The following is a 27864-nucleotide window of genomic DNA, read 5'->3' as shown; positions in this document are numbered from 1 at the left end:
ACTGTGTCAGTGATACTTTGTTATTCATCAGATATGTTCTTTCCATGAATTCATCTGCTTGATGAAGTAGCAAAAATCCACTTCCATTATCTTTTTAACTCTTGTTGCTACAGGCTGAGTTCAGGGAATGCTGCAGCCCTTGGAAATTGCCCTGGCCCTTGGATCGTGAATTACGTCCATAACAGAGTTTATATTTTGAGATGTCAGTCTCAGTTGCATGGTAAAATAACCATAATAACTTGCATTGGATTATAGTCATGCAGTGTGATTTAAGAGTTGAGACTGACTTTTCAGAATTATTAGTGATTAAAAACCTGTTCATTTGTTGACTCAGCAAGCTGAATTGGGGCTGTAAGCTTTTATTCTTGTTTTTCTTTCCTGTCTCTACAACTAAGTTGTTCAGATGACACATCCTGAGATTGCTGATGTGCTCAAGCTGGGATGTCCAAGACTTACATCAAGCATCCATAGGTTCCTATAATTTCAAGTAAGGCCAGTAAAATCTATTGGTCCTCAAGAGCTTTCAGAGCCCAGGGCTGCATATTTTGGGAAGAATTTCTCCATGGAAATGGTGTCCAGGCATTGGAAGGGGCTGCCCATGGAGGTGGTGGAGCCCCCATCCCTGGAGGTGTCCAAGGATGTGGCACTCAGTGCTCTGGGCTGGGTGACAAGGTGGGGATCGGGCACCACTTGGACTCAATGCTCTGGGAAGGCTTTTCCAGCCTCAGTGATTCCATGATTCTGGGAGGGGTGACTCCCCACAGGGGCAGCTGAGTTTACCAGACCCTCCAGGTGTTCTGTGCTCCTGAAATACCGTCTGTGAAATGGGTGATAATCCAGCAATGTTTATGTAGTGCTGGGGGATGATAAGAAATCAGCATCAATCTTTCTCCGTTCCATAGGGAGAGTTATGTTTATGATTAGGGAATGAACCTTGGTCCTCTCAGCTGAATATTTCCCTCACTTATCTCATATGGTAGGAACAGCAGTAGCAGAGCACTCATCATTTTATTGAAAAAACCCTGGCTTATAGACAACGTGTTTGCCATGAGAGTTTTCTCTAACCCTTGTTGAAATGTTTTAAAACTTGTAATTTTAAGCTATGCATAAATGTCTGTAGCTGATGTTCTGTGAGCCTGTGAAGGCAATAAGGGTGACCTGATTACGTGTGTTCACAGATCTCTCTCTGCTTCACATTCTTGCAGACCAGAACAACAACATAACTTTCTTCTTTCAGGATAGTTAATGGTCTGGCCCAGAATTACAGCACCAGATGTGTTGCCACAGAAACAATTTAAAGGGAGAAGGAATTGTGAGCAAATTGTCTTTCTCGTGGAAAATGTTTAAGAGCCTCCCATTGGTTTCCATGTGTCTATGTGTGTGCACAGCAGAGAATAAGGGACAGTTTTGCTTCTTATTTCATACATCTGTTAGTGGTTTAAAATGCTGTATACAGGGCTGAAAATTGAAAAATATTCTATTATGGGCATGACTTACGTACCTCAGAGACATTTTTTATTAAATCCTGACTCATTTCTAGAAACTTTTTCCCTGAAAAATGTGCAGTGTGCTATCTGATTTACTTACCTCCACTTGCAACATGCTTTGGAAAATATTTCCAGTAATAGTTGTTTCTGTGAAAGTAAGGAAACATTTGACTTTATAAAGTTATCCCAGATTTTGATGCTGGGAATTAGTATCACATTTTACTTACTACAGTTGACATGCTGATGAAAAGAGGGAATGTTTACAGGAAATATTTTGATTTAATCTTGCCTAGGAAGCCTTAGAGTAGCCAAAGCCCTGGATTTTAGCTGGCATTTCTTTTTCTCAAAATAGTGGATACTCTATTAAACATATTCCTTTCTCAACTATCGTGAAAATATTTGTCTGAACAAAATGCAACGTGAATTACCTTAATATGTCTTTTTGACTCTTTTGACCACATCTTTATCCTACAGTTTTGCATTTTGTTTGGGGACAATAATGAGAAAAACACCCAGGAAGGCCCCAGCCCTGGGAAAATTTAAAAAAGACCAACATTCACACATAAGAGATTTGTTTCCACGGTTTCTTGCCATTCCTGCATTTGGGAGGTCTTTCTCCCTGCAGATTTTGAAATGCTGCTGGTTGTGGAGTTGAAGGAGACATAGTTGATTTATCTTTTCAAAAGCCAGGGTGAAGTTTGTGCCTCTCTGGAGTGATGGAAAGATTTTACCATAAGCATCTGTATCTACAAGATGCCCTGTGATTTGGGAGGGCAATGGACACACAATGTTATGCTGAGAAAGCTTCTCTTCCTATTTGTTTGTTCAGTATTTCCCACTGTGGGATTTATGGTTATTAAATCTTTTCCCATATAGCCATCCTTCTAAATGCCCATCATTTTGGAAATACACAATTTATTCCCTTTGTTACTCATTTTTATACAAATCTGGGATCTTCACTTTTCCATTGATGAAAGTTGTTTCTAATAGAAATATCAGAGTATATCCAGGTATCCTGGAGTTAGGAGCAGTTACTTATGGAAATAGTTCTACTTTATTTCAAGTGTCCTACAGAGTAGAGTGGTGGTTTGCAGACTCTCAGCTCTGGAGCTCGGCTGGGTGCCATGTCCCACATTTGAGTTCTGGCAGGTTCACAGGCATGTACATCACCAAACAAGATCTGCCAGGCCGATAAGGAGTTCATTTCTCTCTTACATTCCTTATTCAGGCAGAACTCCAACCCTGGGTGTGGAAGGAATGCAGAGCTGGGCCTACAGCTTGTGTCTGCACAGGTTAGAAATGAACTTCCAGTGTGAAATGGGGATCGGAATCTGCATCCATGTTTTGCTCCAAGACAGCAGATATTTGCATCCAGGTTTCTGCTTTGGGTGCTCTTTGGGGCGTCCTTATGTTTACAAGCTGATCCAAATGTCCCCTTAATTAGTTCACATCTCTTCTGTTTGATCCCATGAGAAGGTAGGCTGGCCTTTCCTTGGGCAGTAGAGCTTTCCCAGACAGACATTGTAAACTGGAAATATAGGTACTTGTAATTTTCTTAAAAACCTCCTTTGGGCTGAAATGTCTTGGGCTTGGTTTCAATCCAATATTGAATAAGACTGGAAAGTCTGAATAACGTCAGTTTAGCTGTATTGGAGTTATTCAAATGCATTTTGAAACTATGTACTTTCTACTTACGTTTTTCCATAATTCTCTGCGCTTATATAACCTGTGTTTTATTATTTAAATTTCCAAAGACTTGAAGAGGGAAATATAATTTTCCAATACTGGGCCTGAACAGATAAACAGAGAGGCAATTCAAAGGCCTCAGTGTGTTTTAAAATCTGAATGTTTACTGCTTTAGTGTTGGCATGAATATGTTTGTATTTCTACTAGTGCAGAAAAACCCCCGTGTCAATAACCTTCAGTTCACCCAGGCACTGAATTTCTGCAATTCTTCCATTACATAATTGAGATTTTATGAAAAGGGTTTACATTTCTCCAGAATATGAGCAAGGATTTTGTTTGATGAGATCTGTAAAGTTAAAATAGTAGGCCAGGGGTTTTCCAAGAGAACTGACACCCAGAGATATTCCAAAAGCACGTGCTTTTGAGCTGTTTGAGCAATCATTACACTGCAGCGTATGGATGTGGCTGAGACCTGATCTCTGCCCAAAGTTCCAAGGCTTTTCTGAAGTTTTGAAGGAAGCTGATTTGCAGGAAGTTGGTTACCTGGTTTTTACAGTGGAAGGCAAGAAAGAGCAGGTCAAATGGCTGGCTGATGTCTGAAAATGCCTGGTTTGGTTCCATGTGTAACACCAGAGCCTTGGGTACATTTGTTGCATCGATACATGTAACCACACCTTTGTGTGTGCCTTTACAGTGCTTTCAGTGCAGCAGCATATGCCCAGACTCTATGGAAATCTGTCACTAGGCCTTTGTTACTCATTGTCTGAACTGGAACCCACACAGTGATCCCAAAGGTAGTGCCACCTTTGAAGAGTCCTGGCATGTAGAAAGCTGACAGGAACTACTCCTTCAATTAACCACAACTGCCACAAGACAATAGAGCTGGCCTTTGTGTAACTCTGCTGAACTCACTGGAGCTTGTTCCCAATTCCACTGAGGCCCAGTTGTGCCTCTCCCTTTTTCTGAAGGGTTCACATGCCAATGTGTTGTGCAACCAGTGTAATTTGTTAACAAATAGAGAATTTAAATAACCTTAGAAAATCACAGGCATCCCTGCCGCCTGCAAACAAACAGCAGAAGTGCAAAACATTTAGGTAGCAGTGCAAAGTGTCTCAAAATTACCTGAGCTTGGGTTATTGAAGAACAAACCCACAAGTGTAAGGGGTTCATGCTCTGCAGGAGAAGGCTTAGGATGAGAACATATACTGCGTGTTCTGGTGAGACCTCCAGTCCAGACATAATTTCTGTGTCTGTTTTCTTCAGAGCTGTAGGAAACATGAAGAATCTTTCCTCATTTGTGTATGAGTTTGACTGCTTTTAGATTCATTTAAAGCAATAAGTGAGTATACTTTGACCTGTAATTGTCAAATTATCTTTACACTACAGTAAAACTGTGTCTCACTGTAAATATCTCTCGAGTGAGCCAAGTCATATGGAGCAAAACACCATTTTTCTATTAGAACACTGAATGCAGTGAGTGCCATTGCTGCTGTAACTGTGTCAGAATCTGGATTTAATTCTGGACCTGAATTAGTGTATTGTTGGAATCACTTGTCAACATGTTTTTGTATCTGAATGGCCATTTCTGAATTTTGAAGATCACCCAAGAGTGACTTTCTGCCAGAAGTTCTCTGGCCTGTGTATTCTGAATGGCAGTTCTGTGGAGGATCACAAATGTGAGTTCATGAGATCAATGGTCCATGTGCTGATGGTTGGAGGGTCAGATTGCAAGTGTAGGAAAGCTGCCAGGGGACAGAGAACATCCCAGGGACATCCTGTTCTATCTCCTGCCTCTCCAGCCAGCCATGGTTCCTGGTTAATGGGCAGGCTGGTCACTGCCCACAGCAGCTTTCAGCATCTCAGACACTGCTGCCATCGGTTCAGGCCCATCTGGCAGGATGCTGAGGATTATCTCTTTTACAAATCAGGCCTCTCTGATGCCAAAAAGGCAGATCAGTAACATGTAATGCCTTTGATATCACTGGAGTCATCACAATACTGAGATTTAACTGGTTTGCCTGTGGGTTGTCCTGAATTTAATGTTCTTCACTGGTGTTCTCATCCACTACCAGGACTCCTTAAATTATCAGTCAAGGAGGAGTTGGACTTGATGATCCCTGAGGGTCCCTTCCAACTCAGGATATTCTCTGACTCTATGATTAAGCAGTGTGAGTGTGGACAAGCCATTTGACCATCCATTTCTGTGTTCCATCTCTGCAGCTCCAAGAACAATGCAAAGCTGTCACTTCCCTCCACACCACATTCTGAAGGTGGCTGTTGTTTGTCCTCATTCTGTTGGGGCAGTAGGAGCTGATGCACTAAGGATCAGTATGTTCAGTGAACTGGTTGATACTGTGAGTCTTGGGTGAGAGTCTTCACACTCTTGAGTCAGCGTGTGCATTAGGATCACAATTCACTCCTGCCATGTTGGAAGGAAACTAGGAGAACTTTCTTATGGGTTTTGTCCAGAGGCACAACCTTACTCTGCAGGAGTGGCCTCTGATAATTGGCTCATGGGTAAGTAATAGGATTCAGGTAATATAGACTAAGTCAATCTGCATCACAAAAATAAGTCCTGTTCTATGAGGCAGGGAGGACTTACACACAGATTTTTTTTAAGAACTGGGAACTGTAGTTCTACACTTGCCACGCAGCCACACTAACCTTTGTTCTGCACTGCTTAAATGTAGTACTGCTGTAGGTTTGTCTCAGTTGAGGGTTTTTAATGATGTGGACAGATGGCATGAAAAGCTTCTGCAGCTACATTGGCATGGCAGTGTTGCAGGCTCATACAATGTACCCTTTCCCCTGATGCTTCACAGCAGCACATCTGCACCAGCCAAGTCCTTGTAGTGTCTGAGCCACCAGTAACAGGCCCCTCTCTCCAGCTGTATCCATGACAGATTCCTGCCCTCAGCTGATTTGGGTAAGGACTGTGAAAAATGGATTCTTTTACTATTGAGCCTGCATTAGCAAAAGGTGCATGTGTAGAAATACATAGAGTCACCTATAGTTATAGTGCACAGCAAACTTCTGCATGTGTTAGTCCTCCTTGGTTTAGGTCTGAGGGACGGTTCTAACTGTGCTGATAGAAAGCACAGTCTTGCCAGGTTGCTACATTCATTCTAGGGGAAGTTTTGTAGTCAACACCAGCAATATTTGAATAGCAGTGAGGTGCTGGTAGTACAGATAGACAGTGTTCACAGTGAAGGATTTTTCATGATCTGTAGGCTGTTAATACCTTTCAGACTGTAGTAGTTGTTTTAAACCAACAAAGCTTTCTTGTGTAATTGTGTAGATCTGTGTTTCAAAGTTTCTGGCATGGCTGTGAGCACTAAGAGGAATGTGAAATAATGAAACCCATACAGATACAGCTATGCTGGCTAAACACCCCTATAAGAATACTCCTATTGCCAGGATTGCCTGTGTCTTTAGGGGAGGGAGGTAGAAACAAACTGGCAGGAGACCTCAGTTCTTTCTTCTGTTGGAGTTTTTTTTTGGTACTTACACATAGATGCTGAGTAAACCAGTCCAAGGTCTAAGAAAAAATCCTTGTGATGCTGAAAAGTAGGAAACACTAAGCAGATGTGTTAGTTGCAGTAAAAGCTTTGAGTCCTCAGGGAACAAACAGTTGGGTTCACAGTCTTTGAAGGAGTCTGAGACAGAGCTGATTGATTTTTTTTTTGTGCACAGAGCTGAAATGCATTTTCATGAGTGACTCTTGCCGTGTTTGTCGATGATATTCACAGCATTTCAAGGGACCTTAAAACTACATTAACTTTTGGCCTAAATGTTGAAGTGGTTTGATCTTGACTGATCCTGCTGAGCAGCTCCTACTTAGCACTTCCAGTTGTCTGCATTTTTTTTCCAGCGAGTAGCTCTGGTGTGCTTGGGCTGGGTGTTGCAGGGGGGCCTGGCATTTCTAGGAGTCTGTTATCTCTGGCAGAAGTCTTGTTACTGTCAGTTATTGATAAGTGGGAAGGTAAACATGTGGCTGATTAGACAGTGCCCCTTCAATGGCTGAGCACCAGTCTGATTTCACTGCACACAGTGATCCTCCAGAGAAAAATTCTTCTACCACTAATTAATATATTAAATTATTTTTACTGTATGATTTTGATTATAACTTACCTACTTCTTGCTCCTTTCTAATGTAGAGGGTTTTTTTTTCTTGTTTATAAACTTCAGTATATTAGAGATATCATTTCCTGGTCTTGCTAGAAATTCTGCTGAAATAAGTATGGCAACTATTTAACCTTTAAAGAATATGAAGAGGGAGTTTTCACATGACCAAAGAGATTCCTTCTATTTGCTGACTGTGAAATATTTGAATTAAATAGCAATAACAAAAACACAGGGCTGAAGAAAGGCAGTTTACAAAGGCCAAGGCAGATCTGCAGTCAGTTATTCTGATGGAAGGCACCACCACTCTCCTTTGGAGATGTGTTGTCAGACACATCTACCCAACTTGCCAGAAAATAACTGCTTTAGAAAAACCACTTGAAACAGTTGTGTCTGCTAAAATGCCTTCTTTAGGCTGGAATAGATTTAAGGGGCACTCCATGAAGTTATGAGCATTGTAGATTATGTAGTGTTTCCTGGGCAAATGATGTCCAGAAGTCAGTACACAACTTTGGCTCTTCTGATTTTATAATTTTCAGAGACTATTGCTGTAATTCTTTTTAGGCTTGAAACAAAGCTGTCTCCTAGGCAGGACCAGACTGACAAAACTTGACTATCTGGTTTAAAAGTAAATGTGGTCCAGTTTAGGCTGCATTTTGCTTAACTGCTTACTTCACCATTTGTATCCCAGTACACATTAGTGTTTCAGCTGTTTCCAAAGCCATCTCCTTTTGCATGTTTAATATCTAAGAACCAATTAGTTCCATTTTGTTTTCTTTGGATAGTTTGCAATTAAACATTCTTTCAAGTTGGCTTTATTTAGCTAATTCTGTCACAAAAATAAGCTCTGAGGGAATGAAGAGAAGTTCAAGCTAGCCAATGTTTATTTTTATTATTAATAATTTATATTATGGTGGTCCTCAGGGGAACTAGGGCCCCACTAAACCCAGTTTCCTCTGCATGTAATGACTGTGTCTCACAAGCCTCTTTTTTGCTGCTGTGGCTCAGTGCAAGGAACCCCCTCTAAGCCACAAGGAACCTAATGATGAAGAACACAGAAAGACAAATCAAGAATCATTTTTTTTTTAAAGAAGCTTAAGATAGGAACCAGAGGGAGACTTTGATGCATCTTTTCTCTAGAAAGCCACACTAATGCATTTTTCCAGTTGGAGTGCCAAATGATGACCTCAAAGGTCTTGTTCATCATGTCATGGCAATGCTCCCAGTGACTTTGCTGGGAGCAAGATTGGGCAGAGAAACGATGGTCCTAAAAACCTTTCTGAACTAACAGCAGGAGACACTTTGTATTTTAAAAACACACTGGAGGGCAAAGTTAGTTTAAAAATGTTCATGTTCAGTCAGATTTCTGTTAAAAGTTATGGTTTTCACAGCATCTGATCCTCAATAATTAGTCTACTTTATGTTTTGCAGAAGTCTTGAAAGAAGCAGAGTCCTTTCACACCTGCCAGATGCAAAGGTGACACAGAGCCAAACCCTGGGCTTCTGTACATAGACTGGTTTGAACAGAGTTGCACAGTTCACGTCCCCTGAGGCTCTGCCTGCTCTCTGTGGGACTCTTGTGTGAGTTAAAGGGTAGAACTGACACTGGGATGAACAGGCCTTTGGGGTGGAAGTGCCTTCAAGCCAGTGCAGAAGTGCAAACTTTCCTCATCAATGGAATCTCCATCCTCCTCCCCTTCCTTTAAGTGGAAGCATGGAGTCTTTGCAGTACTCTTTCCATAATTCCAAAGTCAAAACCTAGACAGAAGTTTTCCTGACCAGATTCCTGTCCTCATTAGTTCAGTTGAAAGGGGGTCAGACATCTGGTTCCAAGTACAGCTCCGTGCTGAGTATGTAGGGCTTTTTCTTTCCAGAGAAAAAATCCCTAAATCTGGCCATTTAAGACACAAATTTTATAGGAGCTGAAGTTGGGCTGTGCAAAGTTCACCTCATTAAAAACAAGCCCAAACCAAATAAAAGCAGAGAATAACAGCATAAAAAATGTGGGCCCTGAATGTCAGAGCATGTGTGTTAGGAACTGGTAAGAAGTGAAGGGGAAAGTACAGATATATCCACATATATTCAAAGTCCTTGTTTTTTTCCACAAGTAAGTTTACATGCTTGTGGAGTGTCTAGAGAAAGGGAACATCAGTGCAGAACACAGTGTTAGGATTGCTATGACAGCTACCCTAATTTGTTAGAAAATATAATGACTTCAAGCCTGTGTTAGAAGATACTGAATAAATTCAGCCTAGATAAAATGTTCCAACACACCAAGTCATTTTTTGACTCTGCAGTTGTTAGCTGGCCAATGAGAGACATTCTAAATTGTCTTGAGTTTGATATCTCCTTCTAAAAAATACACCTTTTTTCATTATCTTAAGATAAGTACCAAGATTCACTAGCCAGGTCTGGAAATACTGACTTTGAAAGGAACTAACTGTATGTCTACTCAGCACTTAAGAAATTATTTGGCTTTAAAGCATAATCCTTTTGTCTCATCTATTTCCCTCTTTTATGACATTTGGTATATTCTTCCTCTTTTTCCAGTGTTCTTTGGGATACTGATCCTAACTTAACAACTTTATTATTTCTGTGGCACAAGATTGTCTTGGTAACATTTATGGAAATAAACTAAGGTTGCCATAGGGAGTGGACTTAATGGTTTAATTCCTAATAAAGGGACAATTTTCCTGATCAGACAGGTAAATGACAGAGTTTGTCCCACTTCACAAGCACTGGGATATTGTGATTCAGTTTTTGAAGATAGCAAGTTACATCCCACATACTGCTGAAGATCAGATTTCACTATTACTGGAGGTTTGTTGTCTGATTTGGTTAATATATTCTTCTCAGTGTAGTAATCAAAACATTTATCTCTCCATCGTGGTGCTTTCTGTTGAGGCTTAGCCTTGGGACTCTCCACAGCCCTAAGGCTGAGATAAAGGACCTTCCTTATTTCATAATTAACCTGGCAATGGGCTCCTGCATTAGAAGGATGGATGGATGGAGACATGATCACACCTAATAAGTCTGTTTGTAACACTCATTCAGGCACAGATTGGGGAAAACAAGGAGAATGAGGTGTGTATTAGAGAAGAGTGATCCTTGGGGCTCATAATTAAGAAGAAGGAACCTCCCAAGGCCAGCACTGGTGGGACTCAGTGCATAGACAAGTTTTCTTTTGTCAGAAATGGAAGAGCCTGTTCATCACTTGTAAACTGCTCTCTCTCAGCACCATCTGCTTCTTCCCATCAGGAATTTGGATTTCAGGATTCATCACAGTGCAGCCAACTGCAGACTCAGATTCTGCCAACGCTGGGAAAGCTGCAAGTCAGGCCAGCCTGTGGAGCCTGCCACATTCCTGAGTCCCGGATTCAGGCTTGCAAGTTTGTCATCAAGTTGGAAATTGAAACCAGAGGAGTTAGCAGCAGGGCCTGTGCTCCTAAATCAGCTGGTAATGGGTGGATTGTCCTATGCCTTCCCCAGGAGGAAAGCCAAACTCCCTGCAGGAGCCTCCCAGCACCTGGAAGAGCTGTGACACAGGCATGGAAATGCAGCGTGGCCCTGGGGATATGCCTCGGGCTGGCAAAGGGGGGAAAACAGGATTTGCTTAGATACAATCACTGCTTCTTTTCTTATCACAGCACTGCCAAATGCCACGGTGGGATTTACAGCCAACTGTGGTTCCAAGTGACAGATTTCCATGAGGGAAAGGGCCAAGTCCGTGGGGAGGCTCCGTGCTGAGGTCCCCTCTGTGCTTTGGGTGCTGCTGCTGGTGGGAGGCACAAAGTGAACCCCGACATCAGGCCTTGAAAAATAGATTCCAGGTCATTAACTGAGTCAGGCCAGTTTCTACTGCTGGATTCTACTGGGAATCTGGAATAGATGGCTGATGAATTTCCTCTGGATGTGCACACTGTCACTGAGAATAGAACTTGGAGCTGTGTGCTAAGGTGGAAAGGGATCAGAAATACTGTAACATTTTGAATCACAGACTTGAATAGCAGCTCATCCTGGGCTTGGAAGTTGAGTCCTGTGTTCAGAGCACCACCCTAGAAATGGGTCCATCAGAGACACAACCTCCAGCACAGGAGAACCTGTCTGAGAGCAGCTGATGATATTTAAATGTATTGCTGCCTAGGAAACCTGGGCTCCAGGACTTCATTTCCAGAAGCTGGCCTAGACCCATGGAAGGGCCTAATGACTAAAGCAATAACTTGGATCAAAGCCGTTTATCTGATTTTCTTTTAATGGCTTGAGTTTGGCCAGGAGAAAAGTATGGCAGATATGCAGTATTTAAATATATATTCAAGAGTTGAATCTGCCTGGATAAAATCTACAGAAGTGCTAAAGTGAGTTACACACTGAAGACTCATCTTTCTAAAGAATGTGTGCTCTGAATGTAATTCTTATTAAGAATCAATTAACCAGCTCCTAAGAGCCTAAAGTACCTTCGAGAATGGGATTATATTCCTGAATCATTTGAGATTTTCAAAATACAACCTGACAGATGTAAGTTTGGTGCAAAATAAAGGGCCCATCTAATAATCTGAGTTAAACAGTTTTGGGTCAAGAAGTTCTGTGGAAGAAGGGCAATAAAATTTACTTCTTAGTATCTCAGAGATGAATGATAAAAGTACCGAGGGAGAAATTTCCAAAAGCTCATCACGGGCAGCTGTTTGTCTCCCTTACCTCCATTTTCACAAATCTGTTTTACCAGAGAAAAGCTAAATATCAAACATCCATTTTCCATATCTGTATCTGCAGTGGCTCTTCCCCTGCCTGTGTGGTGGACTAGTTACAGCTTATATGTGTTGGTGTGAGACAGCAGTTGTACAGAAATGATCCCTGCAGTCAGAATTCCTGTGTTCAAGTGAAGCACATAAAACCTTTCAGGTTGTGCTCTGAATCTTTGTGCTGTGACTTCTTTCCACAGACAGGATTTGTTTGAAGAAAGGATCCCTATTTGCATGTAATGTTGTGTTAAAATGGCTATTTTGAGATGTATTTTGAGAGCAAGGGCACTGTCTCCCTAATTCAAATGATTTTTCTTCTCTAGAAAAATAACCAGTTCCGCCAATAAGTGTATAAATAGAATGTTTGTCCAACAGTTGTACAAAAATGCTTAACATTTAAGGGGTTTTAATGATAAATTTGGAATGTTTATCCAGCACAGTAGACATTGCTACTGAGGTCAGCGGGTTTTTGGAGGAATGCTCGAGAGCAAAGATTAAATACAGTGTGTATGTTCCCAGTGGATTCAACACTGCTGTGCCCAGAGGTCACTCCTTGTTCAGTCAGCTCACTACACCTACCTTTGGAGTGATGGGGGCTGAGTCAGGATGTTATCACACCTCAGCAGTTTCATTCATTTAATGCTCTGGATTCTTTAGATGTCCAGCTGCTGCAGAGGAAGTGCCAAGGTCTAGGCACTTCCAGCTTGTTCAACAGCACGTTCAAAGCACAAAAAGCTTCAGTGGTTCAAGCCCAGAGCAGCCCTGAGACTTTGCTCCAGATGTTTGGCAGTACTGAAGACACTGTGGCAATCTGATTTTTCTTTATCAGTGGCAGGAAAGACAAATGCCATTGTCTGCTGCCTGTGTTTGGGTACCACCCATCAGCAGCATTTGGAAAGGGTAGTTAATTCCATCGTTCTCAAATAAACAACAAGAAGAAAAATAATTTTGATTACATCAATGTAGTGGGAGACAAATGTAGCTGGGTTTGCAAAATCAGTCTTAAATTTGACTTACGGTAGAAATTTTCTGGTGTAATTATTGTTAGTGTTGCCTTTCCACCCATTAAATCTTTGCAACACATATATTTCTATCAGCTAAAACCCCCGATGCCAGTGCAATTGTAGCAGCAAAACAGTTATTCTGGTAGAATTTATCAGAACTTCAGGGAAGTGGAGTGAAAAACTCCAGCACCTTTGACTGAAGTTTTTTTTGAAACAACAGATAATTATTTGGAAACACAGCTCATTTCTAAGGCCCAGAGAATGTCTCTAAAGGCCCTAAATTTTCATCTGCTTAATCACTGCTGATTTTGGTCACGTACAGAGAAAACTGAGTTTCAGTGGAGATGGTATAGACCCAGTACACATTATTGGTGAGTTTGTTTGGCTGTCCTAAAGTGAATTTTATAAAACCATGCTATGAAAGATGTAGATTCTGTGTGGCAACTCTGCAATCAACCCATGTCCTCTGCTGTGCAGAAACCCACTAAGGGGAGTTATTAACAACTGGTAGCTTCTCTGTGGTTGTGTTTATTTTCTATAGTGACTAATAGTTTACTGGAGCAGTGAGCAGCAGGTACTGCCCCACTGGGGAGATCTGGCTGTCCAGGCTGTCAGCTCCATGTGTGCCCACAATGAGCTGAGGGAAGCAGAAATCTGGGATGGTTTCTGCAAACACACAACCAGGAGAAAGAGTGTGTCTCCAACCCAAGTGCTCATTCACAGTTGGAGCACTGCAAACTTGAAGGAAACACAAATTCTTTAGTGTAGCAGCAGTTCACCAAGTTCAAGTGAACCTCTCGGACATACTGACACAAAAACATGGCTACTCATTTACAGCACAAAACACAAGAAGAAATATTTTGCAAGAAGTCAGTGAGTCATATTTTCCTCATAAAATTGTTGAAACCATTGTGCCCAGAAACAATTAAAGTTGTGACTAGGGCTGGAAAAGTTTAGCCATAAACACAAACAGACCCCAGTTTTTTGTTTGTAAAGGATGAAGGTCATTTGGCTTGAGGAATATCCTAAAACTAACAGAGACAGAGCAGAACACGCAGCTTGTGTGTCCTCACTGCTCCACAGGAGCCCCAGTGTTTGGCCCTACATGCCTGAATACTTGGTGACACCAAAAGTTAAATGCCAGTAGTCTGTTATGGCAAATCATCGAAACAGGGGCAAACAAACCTACTCCTTTAATTTGAAAAAAAACCCCTTTTTTGATTTATATTAAAAATGCCCCTCTGAGACCTGAAGGCTCAGTCATACAAAACTGATACTAAAACATTTGAGTGGATGAGCCCCTGGCAGTTGAGATGTGTGGTTGAGACTCACCAGCTTTATAGGAATTTTTCAAGACTCCATGATTTTTCCAGTAGTTTGGTGTTTCATTGCCCCTGGCAATAGACCCCTTCATTTTAGCCTGATATATTTGTGCTCTGCATATGCCAGCCCCTGCCCAGCTACTGTCCTTGCATTCTATGCTTTTGGGAGGAGTAAAAGGGAGGAAGTTCCTCTGCCCCCTAGGGCATAACCCCTGTGTTTATGAGATTTGGAGACACTGGCCTGCACAGCAGAGCTTACAGGTTAGGAGGCAGATTTGAACTGAGCTTTGTTGGGGGTCCTTATCTGATTTATTTCTGCCCTAAAGGCGGGTAGAATTCGAGATGTGTCCAGATGCTTTTTCTCAGGGGCACTTGTAACATAGCTCAGCACTTCATTCAGTCACTCCAGCTAGAAAAACCCTCTGTTTAAACAACTGCATTTATAAGTCTTTCTTATAAATAAATTGTCTTGACATCCAACTTATGGTTTTCTGCTCAGAAGCGTGAAGGGAGCTGTCAGATTTCTAGGTCACTACAAAAAATATATGTATAGGTGTGTACCAAGAGGTATTTGACTTTGTGGACATTATTTCAGAGTAAGAAAGATAACCCCTCTAATGGTGCTTTCCTAACATGATTAAAATTCCCTTCGCTCTTGGGGAACTGGGAAAATGTGCCTGTGAGTTGCTTTGGGGAGTAGCTGTGTTAGAGCAGAAGGTGACACGGTCAGTGGCCTCGGGGACTGAGCTCTGTGCAGTCACGAAAACAAATGACCCTGAGGAGCTGAAATGCTTTTGGCCGTGTCCAAGTGAGGCCCAAGTCATCTCTCACTCCTCCTGATTTGCCACAGTACATCTTTTCAAGTCCAGAATTACGTTTGATTTATAAACACACATGTGGCAGCAGAATCAAGTCTGGGCAATTTGAACAATTTATTTCTTTCCCCAACTGAGTTTTGGGGGTGTGTACATTTCCAACATAATCCTTCACATCTAAACTTCAGTGCCACAGAATTTTCTTCAGGAGTCTTCTCATCATTTTCTGCTTTCTTTTCCCTGCCAAGGGCCTGCCTGGTTTTGTTTGTTCCATATCTAGGTGCTCCAAAGGCTGTCAGTCCATGCAGGCATTAGGGGTCCTATAAAATTTGACAAGCTGCTCCTGCATTTTCTTCCTCCCTTTTAGCCATGAACTAAGTTTCCCAGGTTAAGAGCTAACAAATAGATCCTGGGAATCTGGCTTAGCCTTGCTGAGGGATGTGGTCAATAACCATGAGGCTATTCCTTTTATTTCTTCCTTTAACAGCTTGTTATGCAATTACATTTTTCAGTAAGTTGCATGCTTTTTCAGGCTAATGATCCTTTTGATGGGGTGACAGTTCACAGACTTACAAACATCTGAAAACTAGAGGAAAGAATGGAAAATATTTTGAAACTTCAGCTGTGATATGATGCAAGTACAAAGTCTGATTAAGGGTGTTAAGGAGGATCTTTTCAAAGGAGGAGTATGTAAGTGCTTGATTAAAAGGTTTGATTAAAAGGTGATTAAGACCCACCTACATTTTCCATGTAACAGATTTCCATGGATACTACTGAGGCTGTGGAGTCACATGGACTCTGATCCTCTGAGATGTAAAATACCTTGCCATGCTCAGCACCTCTGACAAACCAGTGAGCTTGCAAAGCAGGCAGCTGTTTGGCTCAAGTTTATCATTTTCACATCTTGTTCTAAAATGTTTTGCCTGTTTTTCCCAGATGTTTTCAGGAGCTTGGCACAGCCCATAGAACAGACAGAGAGTCTTAGACCTCAGCCCAGGGAATTGACTGAGTGGCTTCTCCTGGACCAGTCAGTCTCACTGCAGGATCTCTGCTTCTGGAAATCCAGGACAACTGTTCCTGCTTTGGGAGATGATGATATCTAACCTTGGTCACTGGCAGTAATTCCTGCACTTGTAGAATAGCAAATTAGCAAAACACCCTCCAACCCTGTTCCTCTCGGGAAGTACATCAAACCACTCAGTTCTCATGGGCACTCTGGAGGAGCAGTGAGGAGGTTGCTTTCCAGATTAGTGGCAGAGCCAGGGAAAAAGCCTTATCTTGCCATTTCTGGCCTTCTGTGTGACTAATGGTAGCCATGCTAGAGGGAGCATCCACTGGTGGATTCAGAGCTCGCTGTTCTTCAGGGCACACTGTAACATGGGACAAACATCTGCATGGCCATGGAGAGCACTTTGTTGGAGTTTGTACTTCTCCCTACAAATACATACTCCAGCTTTTTGTTTGACTCAGTTTTATTCAGTTGTGGTGTTTACATTACACCAGCTTGAGGGGGGAAGGAAGGGAATTTTTCTGTATATGAACTGTCCGGGTGATTTTCTACAGCTGCTTTGAAGGATATGTCTGTTACTTATATTGTGACTTGGATCCTATAGACACATGGCAGAAAACACAGTTCTCCAGAAAGCCAAAGAGTTTGACTGATGGAAAACAAGAGAGCAATCCAAGAGAAACCCTGCCAGAGGAGGAGCATGAACCTGAAATATACTGTTGAAACCAGACTTCTGCCTTGGGTTTAAGCACCACACTCAGCCAGTCCTACCACTGACTGCAGTGTGGCTCTGCACACATGCAAGGAACTGCTTTTTGGACCTCACTAAGTCTGGAGCTTAAGTATTGTTCTGGCATCCATACTGATTTGGAAATACACTGGTTGGCCTGGACTCCTGAAGCAGTGGGACAATTACAGGGTTTTTAAAAAAATCACAAATGTAGAGAGCCTGTGAATTGAGGCTATTCTGGCTTTTGCATAGTGAGTTTGTAAAATCAATCAGAAATCGAAGAGGGCATGAGAGATTTCATTTTAGACTGTTCAATCCCTCATTAATTGTATAGTGGATGGCAACAGAGGAAACAGGATTTGCAGATGAGTCCTTTTTTTCAGGTTATTCTTCTGTCTGTTGTTTTGACTTTCCGCTTCCATGCAGCTCAACACTTGCAGCAGCACAAGCCTGAACTGCCAAGAAGGTTTTGACTCATCTGGTTTTGTATTTTATTTCAGAAGCCAACAGACTCCCTGACTGGGAACCATGTCGGTCAAACTCACCTTTGTGTCCCCTGGTGATGGGGGTGGGATCAGCAGGAGCTGCTCCTTCACTGGGTTCAGCACTGTGCAAAGCAGAAAACTGGCGTAAGTAACATCCACAGCAAAGCACCTGATCCTTTGGGCAGCAGGCTGGGAATGGAGTTCTTAACCTAAGGCAGCTATGAGGAGATGTCATTCCTTAATTTCCATCTTAAAACTACTGAGTGTTGTCATGGTTCACTGATGAACAGCTGTACTTCACCCCAGACTGTCTTGCTGCTCTGCACACTGCACTGCAGGGATTGTTGGGTTACAGAGGTGATGGATCAAACTGTTAATAGTGTCCATTTCTTCTGGAAAAATGAAGGGCTGCAACCCTTCCTGCTAGCAGCCAAATAGTGACTGATGTAGTCTGACTAAAGCCTTCTCAGTAGTTATGGTAATCAAAAGTCTCCTAGACCTTTAAAAAGATGGGGATGCTAATGGTGAGTCCTGGCAATGTCTGTCACTGGAGCTGGCTCAGATCCTGCTGAGTTACTGAAGCAGAGCAGCATTTCATGAGAGGAAGGGCTGTGTTCTGGCAGTGCCACAGGGGAGAGGAAGGGAGGAATCAAACAGGCCAGGAGGCCACTGCAAACCCACTGCTCTCAGTAACAGTCCATAATCCAGCCAAGGCTGAGCCCAGCCTTCAGCTGGGCTCTGTAATTGCTAAACCATCCTGCACTGATCTTCCCATTTTGCTTTTCACAAGCTGTTGGGCAGCACTGCTCTGTGTAGGTAACTACAGCTTTTCCACTAGAAGTGCTTTTTCTGAATTTAGCAATCCTGTAAAGCCTGTTGAGCGCTTTTAGCAGATATGATACATAAATGTAAAATTAATATGACTGCCAGTGCATGCTAAAATAATACCAAAGGGAATCATTTAGCAGTATCATACAGAAGTGTTGGGAAATATACCCCTAGGAATATTGTGCTCAGAAAAATCCTGTTATGTATCAGGAAAATACCTGACTCATGTAATGAAATATCTTACCAAAGAACCAAATGACTGAATCAAACTTTTAGTTAAACACAGCATGGTAAAGTAGGAGCAAAAAATGAAATCCCAGCGTGATTGTGATGCCATCAAGAATTCTTCAATTTGAATTAACTGATTTGTTGTGGAAACTGAAAATTAATATTACCCCAAGCAAAGATCAGACATCTAAAATCACACCAATCACTAATATCTGGAGAAAAACTCTCTCAAATGATATAAACAGACTTGAGCTTAGGTGCAGAGTGGGAGTTCTAGCAGGGAAAGGTTCTACCAGGAGCAGTGCTGAACAGCTGTGTCTGCAGCAGGGGTATGAGTGCTCCAGACAGAGGAGTTCATCTGTCCCTTCAGGTTATCCTGTTACTTCTTGCTGCAAAGGTTTTCTAACCAAATGCCTTTCTTTATGCATTTTTAAGATGTTGCTTTTCATTATGTAAGTGTTTAGACAGACAGTTTTGCTCAGGAATCACTGCAATAAGGAAGATTTGTGTACTAGACACTCAGTCACAGCCCAGTGAACATGAGAGCTTTCCCCAGCATTTTTTAATCACCCTTTCCTAACTTATCTCTCCCTCAGGCACTGTTGCAAAACACAGAAGGAGCTTGCAGGGGCCCTGTGCAAAGTCTGTCCAATGGATGACACACAAATCAGGTCCACATGGACATTCTTAAGCAGATGCTAAATATACTTTTGCTTTCCTTTAGCAACTTCCTTTTGAGCCTCTCAGTCAGACACACGACTTCGTATTTCTCCACAATGGGTTCCACAGGAAGTAAATATTATTACTGTTATCCATAAAGTGGGAAATCTGATACTGAAATTATGAAGTTCACAAGGGAAAGCAGCATCCAACACAGCATCCAGCTTTTAGCTACTGGGCCCTGCAGGCCCACATCAGCCACTGAACTTCTGTATGAATTGTGTGAAAATGAGATTCTTACCTGAGTGCTCCTATGGGCTACAGCAGTCAGTGGGAGATGCTGAGGAAAAGGGGGAGTTTGAAATCCCAGCCTCTCTGGATGCAGTACTTAGATGCTGTACTTCCAACTGAAGGGAAATGATTTCCTGAATTTAGGATCCGCAGTCCAAGAATCTGAAGGTAAATTTCAAAGTCCTTTACTTTCCAAAATGAAACAAAACCCAGGAGTAATTTGGTCTGTTTAATTTCAAAATACAGAAGTTATCTGTTCTATATGGTATCTTGCTAATGAGAGTACTCTAACTCATGGAATGCTATTTCTTATTAGCATGAAAAGATTTTAAGTGATGAGCCTTCTAGGAGACTCTTTCAACTGCTGTTCTTGGCTAGACTGTCCCTTCCAGTGTTATTCCTGCTGGAACCCTCTCACTTTACATGGAATACTCAAAGATTCATTATCTTAATAAAGAAAAGTAATATTAATGTAAGTTTCTAATTTAAGAGTTGTGTTCCTTGTTATAGGTAACCTGAGCTCCAAATGGTTTGGTTAATTAACACTTTACATTAAGCCATCATAAAAAATTAAGATAGTCATTGTAGTGAAGAAATCAAATATCCAGTAAAGTTTGGCAACACCTAATTTATCAGATTTTTTGCAGAACATATGTTAAAAAATGGAGTCAAGTGGAAATTTAGGATGAGGATAATTAAAGTGGTTACTCAAGTGTTTCTATGATAGGAGCAGGGACAGCTCTCAGGTGTGTTGGGTTTGGGCTTTAATCACCAAGCTCAATAATCTCCTTAGGCCTCCAGTCACATGCCTGGAACTTAAACCAGCCAGTGGTTAAGTGTTAAGCCTTTTAAAGTTGGTAATTTCTCCAGGTGAGTTGAATTTAGGATAGAGATTGGAGAGAAGGTAGAAAGCTTCTCTGAGAGTCACCAATTGGTTTGGTTTGCTTTGGTAGATTGGGAAAGTTTGACTTACAGGGATTATCAACAAAACTATATAAAAATAGCCAAGACTTAGAGGAATGTATAGATAGAGGTAAACCAGGCAGGAATCATCTGCAGAGAGCTCCTTTTCTGGTTTAAATGATGTAAATATATATATATAAGTAATGGCTCAGAGTGTTCTCACTCTGTAGCTTGGCACAAAAAATCCTGTGTGGGACTTCTCTTAGAAACAATATTTCATTTTGGTTTTGTAGCTCCTTTTAGAAGTAATTAAGTGAGGTCTTAGATGCTGAAAGTACACCTTGATGATTCTATCTTGTATGCAATCTGGGCTGGGTAGTTTGCTTTTCAAAACCGTGGTGGGGCTCTGAGCCATGGTTTAAAAGGATGGAGTGCAGGCAGAGGAATGGCTGTTGCTAAGGGTTTTTAGGTGAGCTTCATCAGTCAGACCTTGAGCAGTTGCCAGCAGTGTGAAGTTTCTGATGTCACCTGTGAAAGTATTCCTTGTGTGTCCAAGGGCTTTGTTCTTTGAGTAAATGTCTATGGAGCTGGACATACAACTTGCAGCCTGGAAGCTTTGTGGGTTAGGCATCTCCCTTCTCCCAGGTGATGGGGTTTGCATCTTCCCTGTATTTCTTTTCTCTTTCTACAGCAAGTCTCTCAGCAGAAGCTCGGTGAGATCAAGGATGTCTCTGAAACCCCCCAAGGCTTATAATTCCCTGCAGAAGGGGGCACTGATCTGGGATCCAAAGCCACTGCAGGTGAAGAAAATTTTTGAAGCTTTGAAGAAAGGACTTAAGTAAGGACTTTTTAAATATTGCAATTTGCCTCACCTCGTCATGCTGCTTAAGTCTGTCTGTCACTGTGCTCTGTCTCCATCTGGCATCTCTAAACATGTGTGGTGACTTCCCCAGACACTGACTGGGGACCTTGTAAAACAAGTTTTATTCACTCTCAGTCTGCTTGCAAGCAAAGTGCTCTGATGTTTTTGTTTTCCCCAGGGACAGGTGGAACTCAGTGGGGAGATTGTCCATCTCCTGGGGAGCAGCTGAGCTCCTGTGAGGAAGGGAGGCTTTCAGAGCATGCAGGGTGGCAGGGCAGGGATGGGACAGCCAGGCCTGGGCAGTGCTTGGCAGAAAGTTTCTGGAGAGGGAAGTGTGTGCAGTTTGCTTTGACTCAAAAAGCTGAATTAAAATCCAGTGCAAGTGAGAGTATGCCCTGCAAAGACACAGTGGGGAGGCTGGTTCCTCAACCATTTCTATTGTCCCTGTACTAATAAGGGAGCACTTGCACAATTAGCTATTCTAGGAGGGGTGGAGGTGTCAGGGTGGCTTTTTGTTTCTTTTTTTTCACCCTCTTTTAATGGAATTATAGTCTGAAGTTCAAAAGTCATCTCTGGGTGTCTTGTAAGGGCAGTCTAAGCAGGTACACCTGAAAATTTCAGCTGTGTCAAGGTGATGAAGCAGAGCTGTAGTACAGCTCCATCTCCTTATGGAAATGTAAATAACATTACTTTGCTGTAAATGTGGCATTATTTCAGAGCCTTTATCAGGGTGGACTGTGCAGCCACTGCTGCATCAGGGCAGACTGGAGTGTAAAGGCAAGAGACCAGTTGTGCTTATTGGCTCTGTCTGGCTGGTGTGGGGTGTTTGCAGCAGACAGTGGGGACCAAAGGGTGGGCTGGGAGCCTGAATTCAGGGTCCTGTGGCTTTGGGGAAGGTGGCAGTTACCTCAGAGAACACTGATATTGTTCAGTGCTGAACGGGCAAACAGGCCATGGGTGAGCAGAGACAGCCCACAAGGGTTGTGCCTCCCTGGGTGACCGACACTGCTCTGCCTTCAACGGAGTCCCCAGGTCTTGTAACACAGAAATGCACATCTTAAAGCATTACAGTTGATGTTGATGGGTCCATCTGTTATCACAGAGCTTCAATTACACCCTGCAGCTCCTATCAGAAGATAAAATACCTTTTCTTGGATGTGTAAACCCTGTAGCTCTTTCTGCTGGCATCCTACTAACAGTTCCTTCACGTGTGTTGCTGCTGTCCCCAAAATTTTGCTACTGTATTAATTTTGGTCAGAGTTTGTTTTCTTAAGCAAAGAACATAAAATGCACTGTAATAATGCATTGTAAAGTCAGATGTGTCACATTTTTAGTCCAATAAAAGGCTATGAAGTCTTAGCCCTAAAAATATCCACCAACGTCTTATTAGAGGATTTAGATTTAAAAGAAACTATGAAACCAAATGTTTTTGCAGAGTTTAGAATTTATCAGAGCTTAGGGAGGAGAAACCATAAAGTGAATCAGAATTTGTTCCCAGTTTTGCAGTGAATACCATAGGATCAGCCTCCTGCCAAAACTGAGTAGCAACTAATTGACTGAAGTAACCTACAGAAAACAACTGTATCAAATAGCAATGCAAAGTCCAAATTTTAAGTAGATGCAGACAAAGTCCACTTGGTGCTGGAGTGACTTGGATTTTTAGTGCAGAACATGTTTTTACATGCCTGTTTCTTTATAGCTATAGAAAATAACTCTTTATTCTGTTAACCATCTGGGTGCCATTTCATCAGGCTGGTAATTCCAACATACTTAAATCTAAAAGTGATGAAGCTTTTCTGAAAGGTAAGTGAACACTTTTCTGTCACCAGCCTTGGCTACTTCTGCACTGAGCTGTCAATGGGCAAATGTTAAGGGCAGGCAGCTGAATGCTGGAGACATGGGGTGTCTTGGGGGAACTGGTTTTGAAACAGTAAGAAAATGAAATGCATCAAAGCAAATGTGAGTAAGTGCAGCTGTCTAAAATGAGGTTATTTTGACTGCTCAGAGCCTGTGTCTAATAATGTAGCCTTTACTGGGTGACTCTTGCTCCCTCTTAAACGTAAGAGGAAAAAGTTACCTAAGTCTGCTCTGTATTAAAAGCAAAGTTGGAAGACGATGGTCTCAGCAGAAAAAGTTTAAGGCCCTGTGGAAAGTCCTAAGGCACAGCCCACGTGTGCAAGTAACTCTGTAGAAGCCAACTGGCACCAAGTGCTTCACACCTTGCAAAATAGGTCTTGTTCTGGAAAAAGTAATGGTTGCATCAAGGAATTGTCTCGATGTGGTATTGAGCTCTGTTTGCTAAAACACTGATGGCATCTGCCTTTCCTTACCTGGGCAGCACTTCTGTGAGCTTGGGTTTGTAGGGCAAGTGTTCCATATTGCAATTCTTTGTAAGATGGGGTTGGTTCTTTCTCCTCAGTAACTGCAGAAGAGACTTTCTCAACAAATGAACTGACAGGAAAGGTTCAGGTAGGAACAGTCAGAGAAATCTGAAAAGATCTGTGAGCTGGTTTATGTGTTGGAACTTGCTATTCTCCTAATCCCTCCTTTCTTCTTGCCTTTAGTAGTGCTACCAGCTCTACTGTCTGTTTTGTTTTGCCTCAAGTTCTAGGATAAAGCCCATCTTTCATTTGAATGATTTATTTTAAATGAAGGGAAACAAGAACCTGTGAAGGTTTGAGTGCAGTGTGTATGTGTATATGCTGTGTACACTCATGCAGCAACACTGGCCTTGTATTGCACTGCAGCACTCCACACCTTGTCAGAGGAAAAGGAGTCAGGAGGATTCCTAATGTAAAGCATCTTTAAATTTTGGGTGACAGTAACCATCTTCTGGTACTTGTGGGGTACAGATGTTCCTCTAGGGTCAGAACAAGTATTTGTCTATGGAAAGCAGCCTTTGTCATCTCTTGGCCCATGTCCCTGTAGCCATTCACATCTCGAGAGAGTAAAACAAGGGAAGTCTTCTGGAGAAGGAAGTTGCTTCATAACATTCTGCTGAAAACACCTCCCCAAAGAATTTCTAATGAATGTGCCAGAGGAATCTAACAGTGGGTTTTCTTTCTCTCCAGTGAATACCTGGAAGCACATCAGACTGAATTAGATTATCTCTCTGGTCGACACAAAGATACAAAAAGGAACTCCAGATTGGTAAGATTTTTTTAATGTCAAATACTTAAATAAAGTCACAAAAGTAGATGCTCTCTCCCACCTGGGACTCTCAGGAGTTTTCCAGTTAAAATGCTGAGGTGGGATCCAGTGAGGCATCACAATCAGCAATTTCCCAAGGAAGGTAGCCCTAGATGTGAGAATTTAACTGGAAATTTCTCATCTTCAACATCCAGCAGTGTTTTTCAGATCCTGTTTCTTTACTGGGATGGTATCTCCTTGTGTCTGCTCAGTGGTCAATGTTTGTAATCTCAATTTAGTGCAATTTAAGGTAGTGAGTCTTGCAGTACATATGAAAGTATCATTAATAGGTACAAATACACGTGCTCTCCTCTTCAGCCTCTGCCATTTCTCTTTCAGGCTTTCTACTACGACCTGGATAAGGTGAGCCTATGGGGGATGAGAGGAAATGCTGCAAATAGAGAAAAATGGATGATGTGTCTGCTGTGTAACTTACAGACATGTTTAGGAAATAATTTCTCAAGTCCCCTTCTCTCTCTCTCTGTCTCCCCTCTTCAAAAGCAAATCCGCTCTGTGGAGAGATACATCAGGAAATTAGAGTTTCACATAAGCAAGGTAAGGGGGTTCATACCTTGTACCTGTCAGGCTCACACTGCTTTGTAAGTGACTTAGCTAAATGGAAACCACTTTGATTATAATTCATCTGAAGGGGAATGATGCTGGGGACTCTCTGAAAGCTGCAGCCACTCTTTGTACCGAAGGAGGGGGTTTTTATTTATTTATTTTCCTGAATGGTTCTATTCAGGCTGAATGTTGGGCGCGACCCAACCTGAGTTTTCCTGTGAAACCAGTTTGCACACTCTGCCAGTTTATTCAGAAAATGTTGCTCTGGGAACACTGACATGTTCTTCCCTCCCCTTCTCACGAGGGGCCAAAGGGGCAGTTCTGTGGAGTTTGTGTCTGCTGTCTGCCAGCTGCTTCCAAAGGACTGGAACCTCTCCTCTGGCATAGCTAATGGTGGAGGGGGCTTAGTCTGTATTGAAGGAATTGGTTTCCTGCTCTGCAAGCAAATTTTTCATGAGAAAAGTGTTACTCCACTCCTTGTCTTCTACTTTGGTAATAGCAGAGCTAATTGTATTCCTGAAAAAAGCATGGGATATTGAAAAGCAAACTGTAGCACTCTGTAAAATGCAGGAGTTGCAGCACCCTGCAATGCTCTGACAGAGGGATTTGGTTGGGGTTTTTTTGCCAGGAAAGATGCTGATATTCCTTTCCAAAACTTCTTAAAATTATGCCAAGGTAATTTTGGTTCCTTCTTTCCCCATCTTCCAAATCCTGAAGGTAGAAGAACTCTATGAAGCTTATTGTATCCAGTGCAGGCTGCGAGATGGGGCCACTAACATGAAACATGCCTTTTCCCTGTCCCCTTCCACCAAAGCCTCCAGAGAGAGTCTAGTGGAGCTTTACAAGAACTTCCAAGAGTGCACAGAGGTAGGAAATATCACACACTTGTAATGAAGACCTGAATTCTTAGCAAAAAATGTACTAGGACTTGCTAGTGGCTTTTTTTTTTAATGGTGTGGGTTAAAAACTGTGTATAAAATACATAACATAAAAAATCTTTAATACTGGGGTCCATTATGACTTCCATTGGAGGCATGGGATGAGAATTGTAGGAGGAATAAGCTTTTCTATTTTCACAAAACAAGGAATGGAACATAACTGAGAGTGGTCAGCTGAAGCAGTTCCACTCTTCTGTGGAAGATTGTCTGTCTTAAAAGTAGTATGAATGGACTCTGTATCTGCCTCCACTAGTGAAAATGTTTGTGTGTCCTTTAAAATAATAAAAGGGCCAAAGTCCTCTAAAGAAAATGGCCCATGTGGGAAGGTGCTACTCTGCACTGCTTTGCAGCTGTGATGACTGTGCAGCCTTTCTTGTAGGACATGTGCTTCATAGAGGGGGCATTGGAGGTCCACTTGGGAGAGTTCCACGTGAAGATGAAAGGTAAGTTCCTTTCCTCTTTCCTTCAAGACTCATCAGTTGATTTTGTGGTCTAGGTAGCAATCTGATCCACTGAGAGTCCAGCTATTCAATGCCAGTTGCTTCCACTGGTTTGCTGGATGATACCCTGAACAGAGTTCTGGCAAACTCCTGTTTGCTTCAGAGCTGTAAAACAATTCTGCAGTGGTACTGTCTATCTGAATACAAAAGCTGACAAACTTTCTTTCCTCAGCTCTATTAAATTTTGTCCTTTCAAGAGTGTCTTGGGCTCGTGGTATAGCTTCTGCACAGAGCTGAGGAAAGGAGGGGTGTTGGCCAGAGAACCACTTGATTTATTGCAATCTGAGGCTTTGGGGGGGGGGCTTTGTAGAACTCTACAAGTATTAGGAGTTTTCCTTCTCTTTTCAGGGCTGGTGGGCTTTGCACGTCTCTGCCCGGGGGACCAGTATGAGGTGCAGTATAAAGCAATTAATTGTCCTTTACTTTCCTGGTGTGAGTTTGCAATAGAGGAACAGGAGAGCAAGGGTGGAACATGTAGGATGAGAGCAGTGGGTGATAAAAACACCCACTGCTGTGATGGGAACAGTGCTTTGTCTTCAGGTTACCCTGGAATCATGTAGCAGTGGCTGCCTGTTTCTTGGAAGGCTGCCCTTGGCATCATTTGAATGCACCTTAGTGTCTTACTGGGTGCTCTCCTACCTGTGACAGCTCCCAATGAATTCCAGTGTGCCTTGTGTTCCAGTACCCCCACACTTGGAATGCAGTGTAGTTCTGCAGCTCTTCTGAATGGGTGGGACATGGCATTTGGCACTGCTTCAGGTGTTAAAACCTGCATCCTGAATTCCTGTCTCCAATCTTCCAGCTTTATCCACGTTCCCAAGTGCGTGGTGATCAAGGGGATGGCTTCACTCCTGCCAGACTGGAACAGTGAGAGGCCTAGGGACTGAAGGGAATGTTCTGGGATATGTTGACCCGACGTCCTTTGCTCTTTGTGGTTTCCAGGTGTTTGTGCGACTGGGGCGCCAGAAATGGAGGTTGAAAGGCAAGATCGAGACTGATGACAGCCAGACATGGGATGAGGAGGAGAAGATTTTTATACCCAATCTCCACGAGAAGTTTGAAATTAAGGTGTGGTGTATAATGGTTGGGTTGGAATGAGTGGGTTAACACGTCTTCTGCCACTTACCTCTTACCTCTTAAGCTACCAAGTGTTTCTGAAAGTTCTTAAATAGTTTTCTTTTTCTAGCTGTGTAAAAATGGCAGTTAATCCGTGTTCTGTCTAGTGAAGGGACATGTACTTCTGATTTTCCTTTGCTCCTGGCACTTGTAACTGTATTAGTGCATCTGCTTTCCCCTGTTCTGGAGTCTGGTAGACGTGGTTGTGTTTTGGGTTTTTTGTTTGGTTGGGTTTTTATAAAGAATATCCAAGATCAATATCTGGGATTTTCTAGGATGAAGTCTAGATGTGGAGACCCAGATGTATATGTAGTACCAATAGTTCTGTTCTCTACTGAAAGAGAGAAATTAATATATAGAAAACATACCATTGCACCTGTGTGTGT

General features: G+C 42.3%; 1 protein-coding gene across 5 annotated transcripts in view; it reads left to right on the top strand.

Moving 5' to 3' along the window:
* RIPOR3 (RIPOR family member 3) overlaps positions 1–27864 on the top strand; it is a 52272-nt gene that overhangs the window by 9212 nt on the left and 15196 nt on the right. For 3 of the 5 annotated variants that reach the window (XM_032704735.1, XM_032704736.1, XM_032704737.1), the window contains 9 exons: positions 17415–17543; positions 21001–21147; positions 24243–24321; positions 24700–24723; positions 24862–24915; positions 25642–25791; positions 26242–26305; positions 26711–26754; positions 27305–27430. In XM_032704735.1, coding sequence (XP_032560626.1) covers positions 17443–17543; positions 21001–21147; positions 24243–24321; positions 24700–24723; positions 24862–24915; positions 25642–25791; positions 26242–26305; positions 26711–26754; positions 27305–27430 — 789 coding nt within the window. In that variant the 5' untranslated portion in view covers positions 17415–17442. Of the gene's footprint in view, positions 1–5322; positions 5342–17414; positions 17544–21000; positions 21148–24242; positions 24322–24699; positions 24724–24861; positions 24916–25641; positions 25792–26241; positions 26306–26710; positions 26755–27304; positions 27431–27864 lie in introns of those variants that run through there. The other 2 variants (XM_032704738.1, XM_032704739.1) reach the window with 2 other exon arrangements.

This window comes from Chiroxiphia lanceolata, chromosome 17 (genome assembly GCF_009829145.1).
Source record: "Chiroxiphia lanceolata isolate bChiLan1 chromosome 17, bChiLan1.pri, whole genome shotgun sequence".
In the NCBI taxonomy this organism is placed as follows: Eukaryota; Metazoa; Chordata; class Aves; order Passeriformes; family Pipridae; genus Chiroxiphia; species Chiroxiphia lanceolata.
Note: the sequence above shows the minus strand (reverse complement) of the source record. Positions and strands in the feature narration are given on the sequence as shown.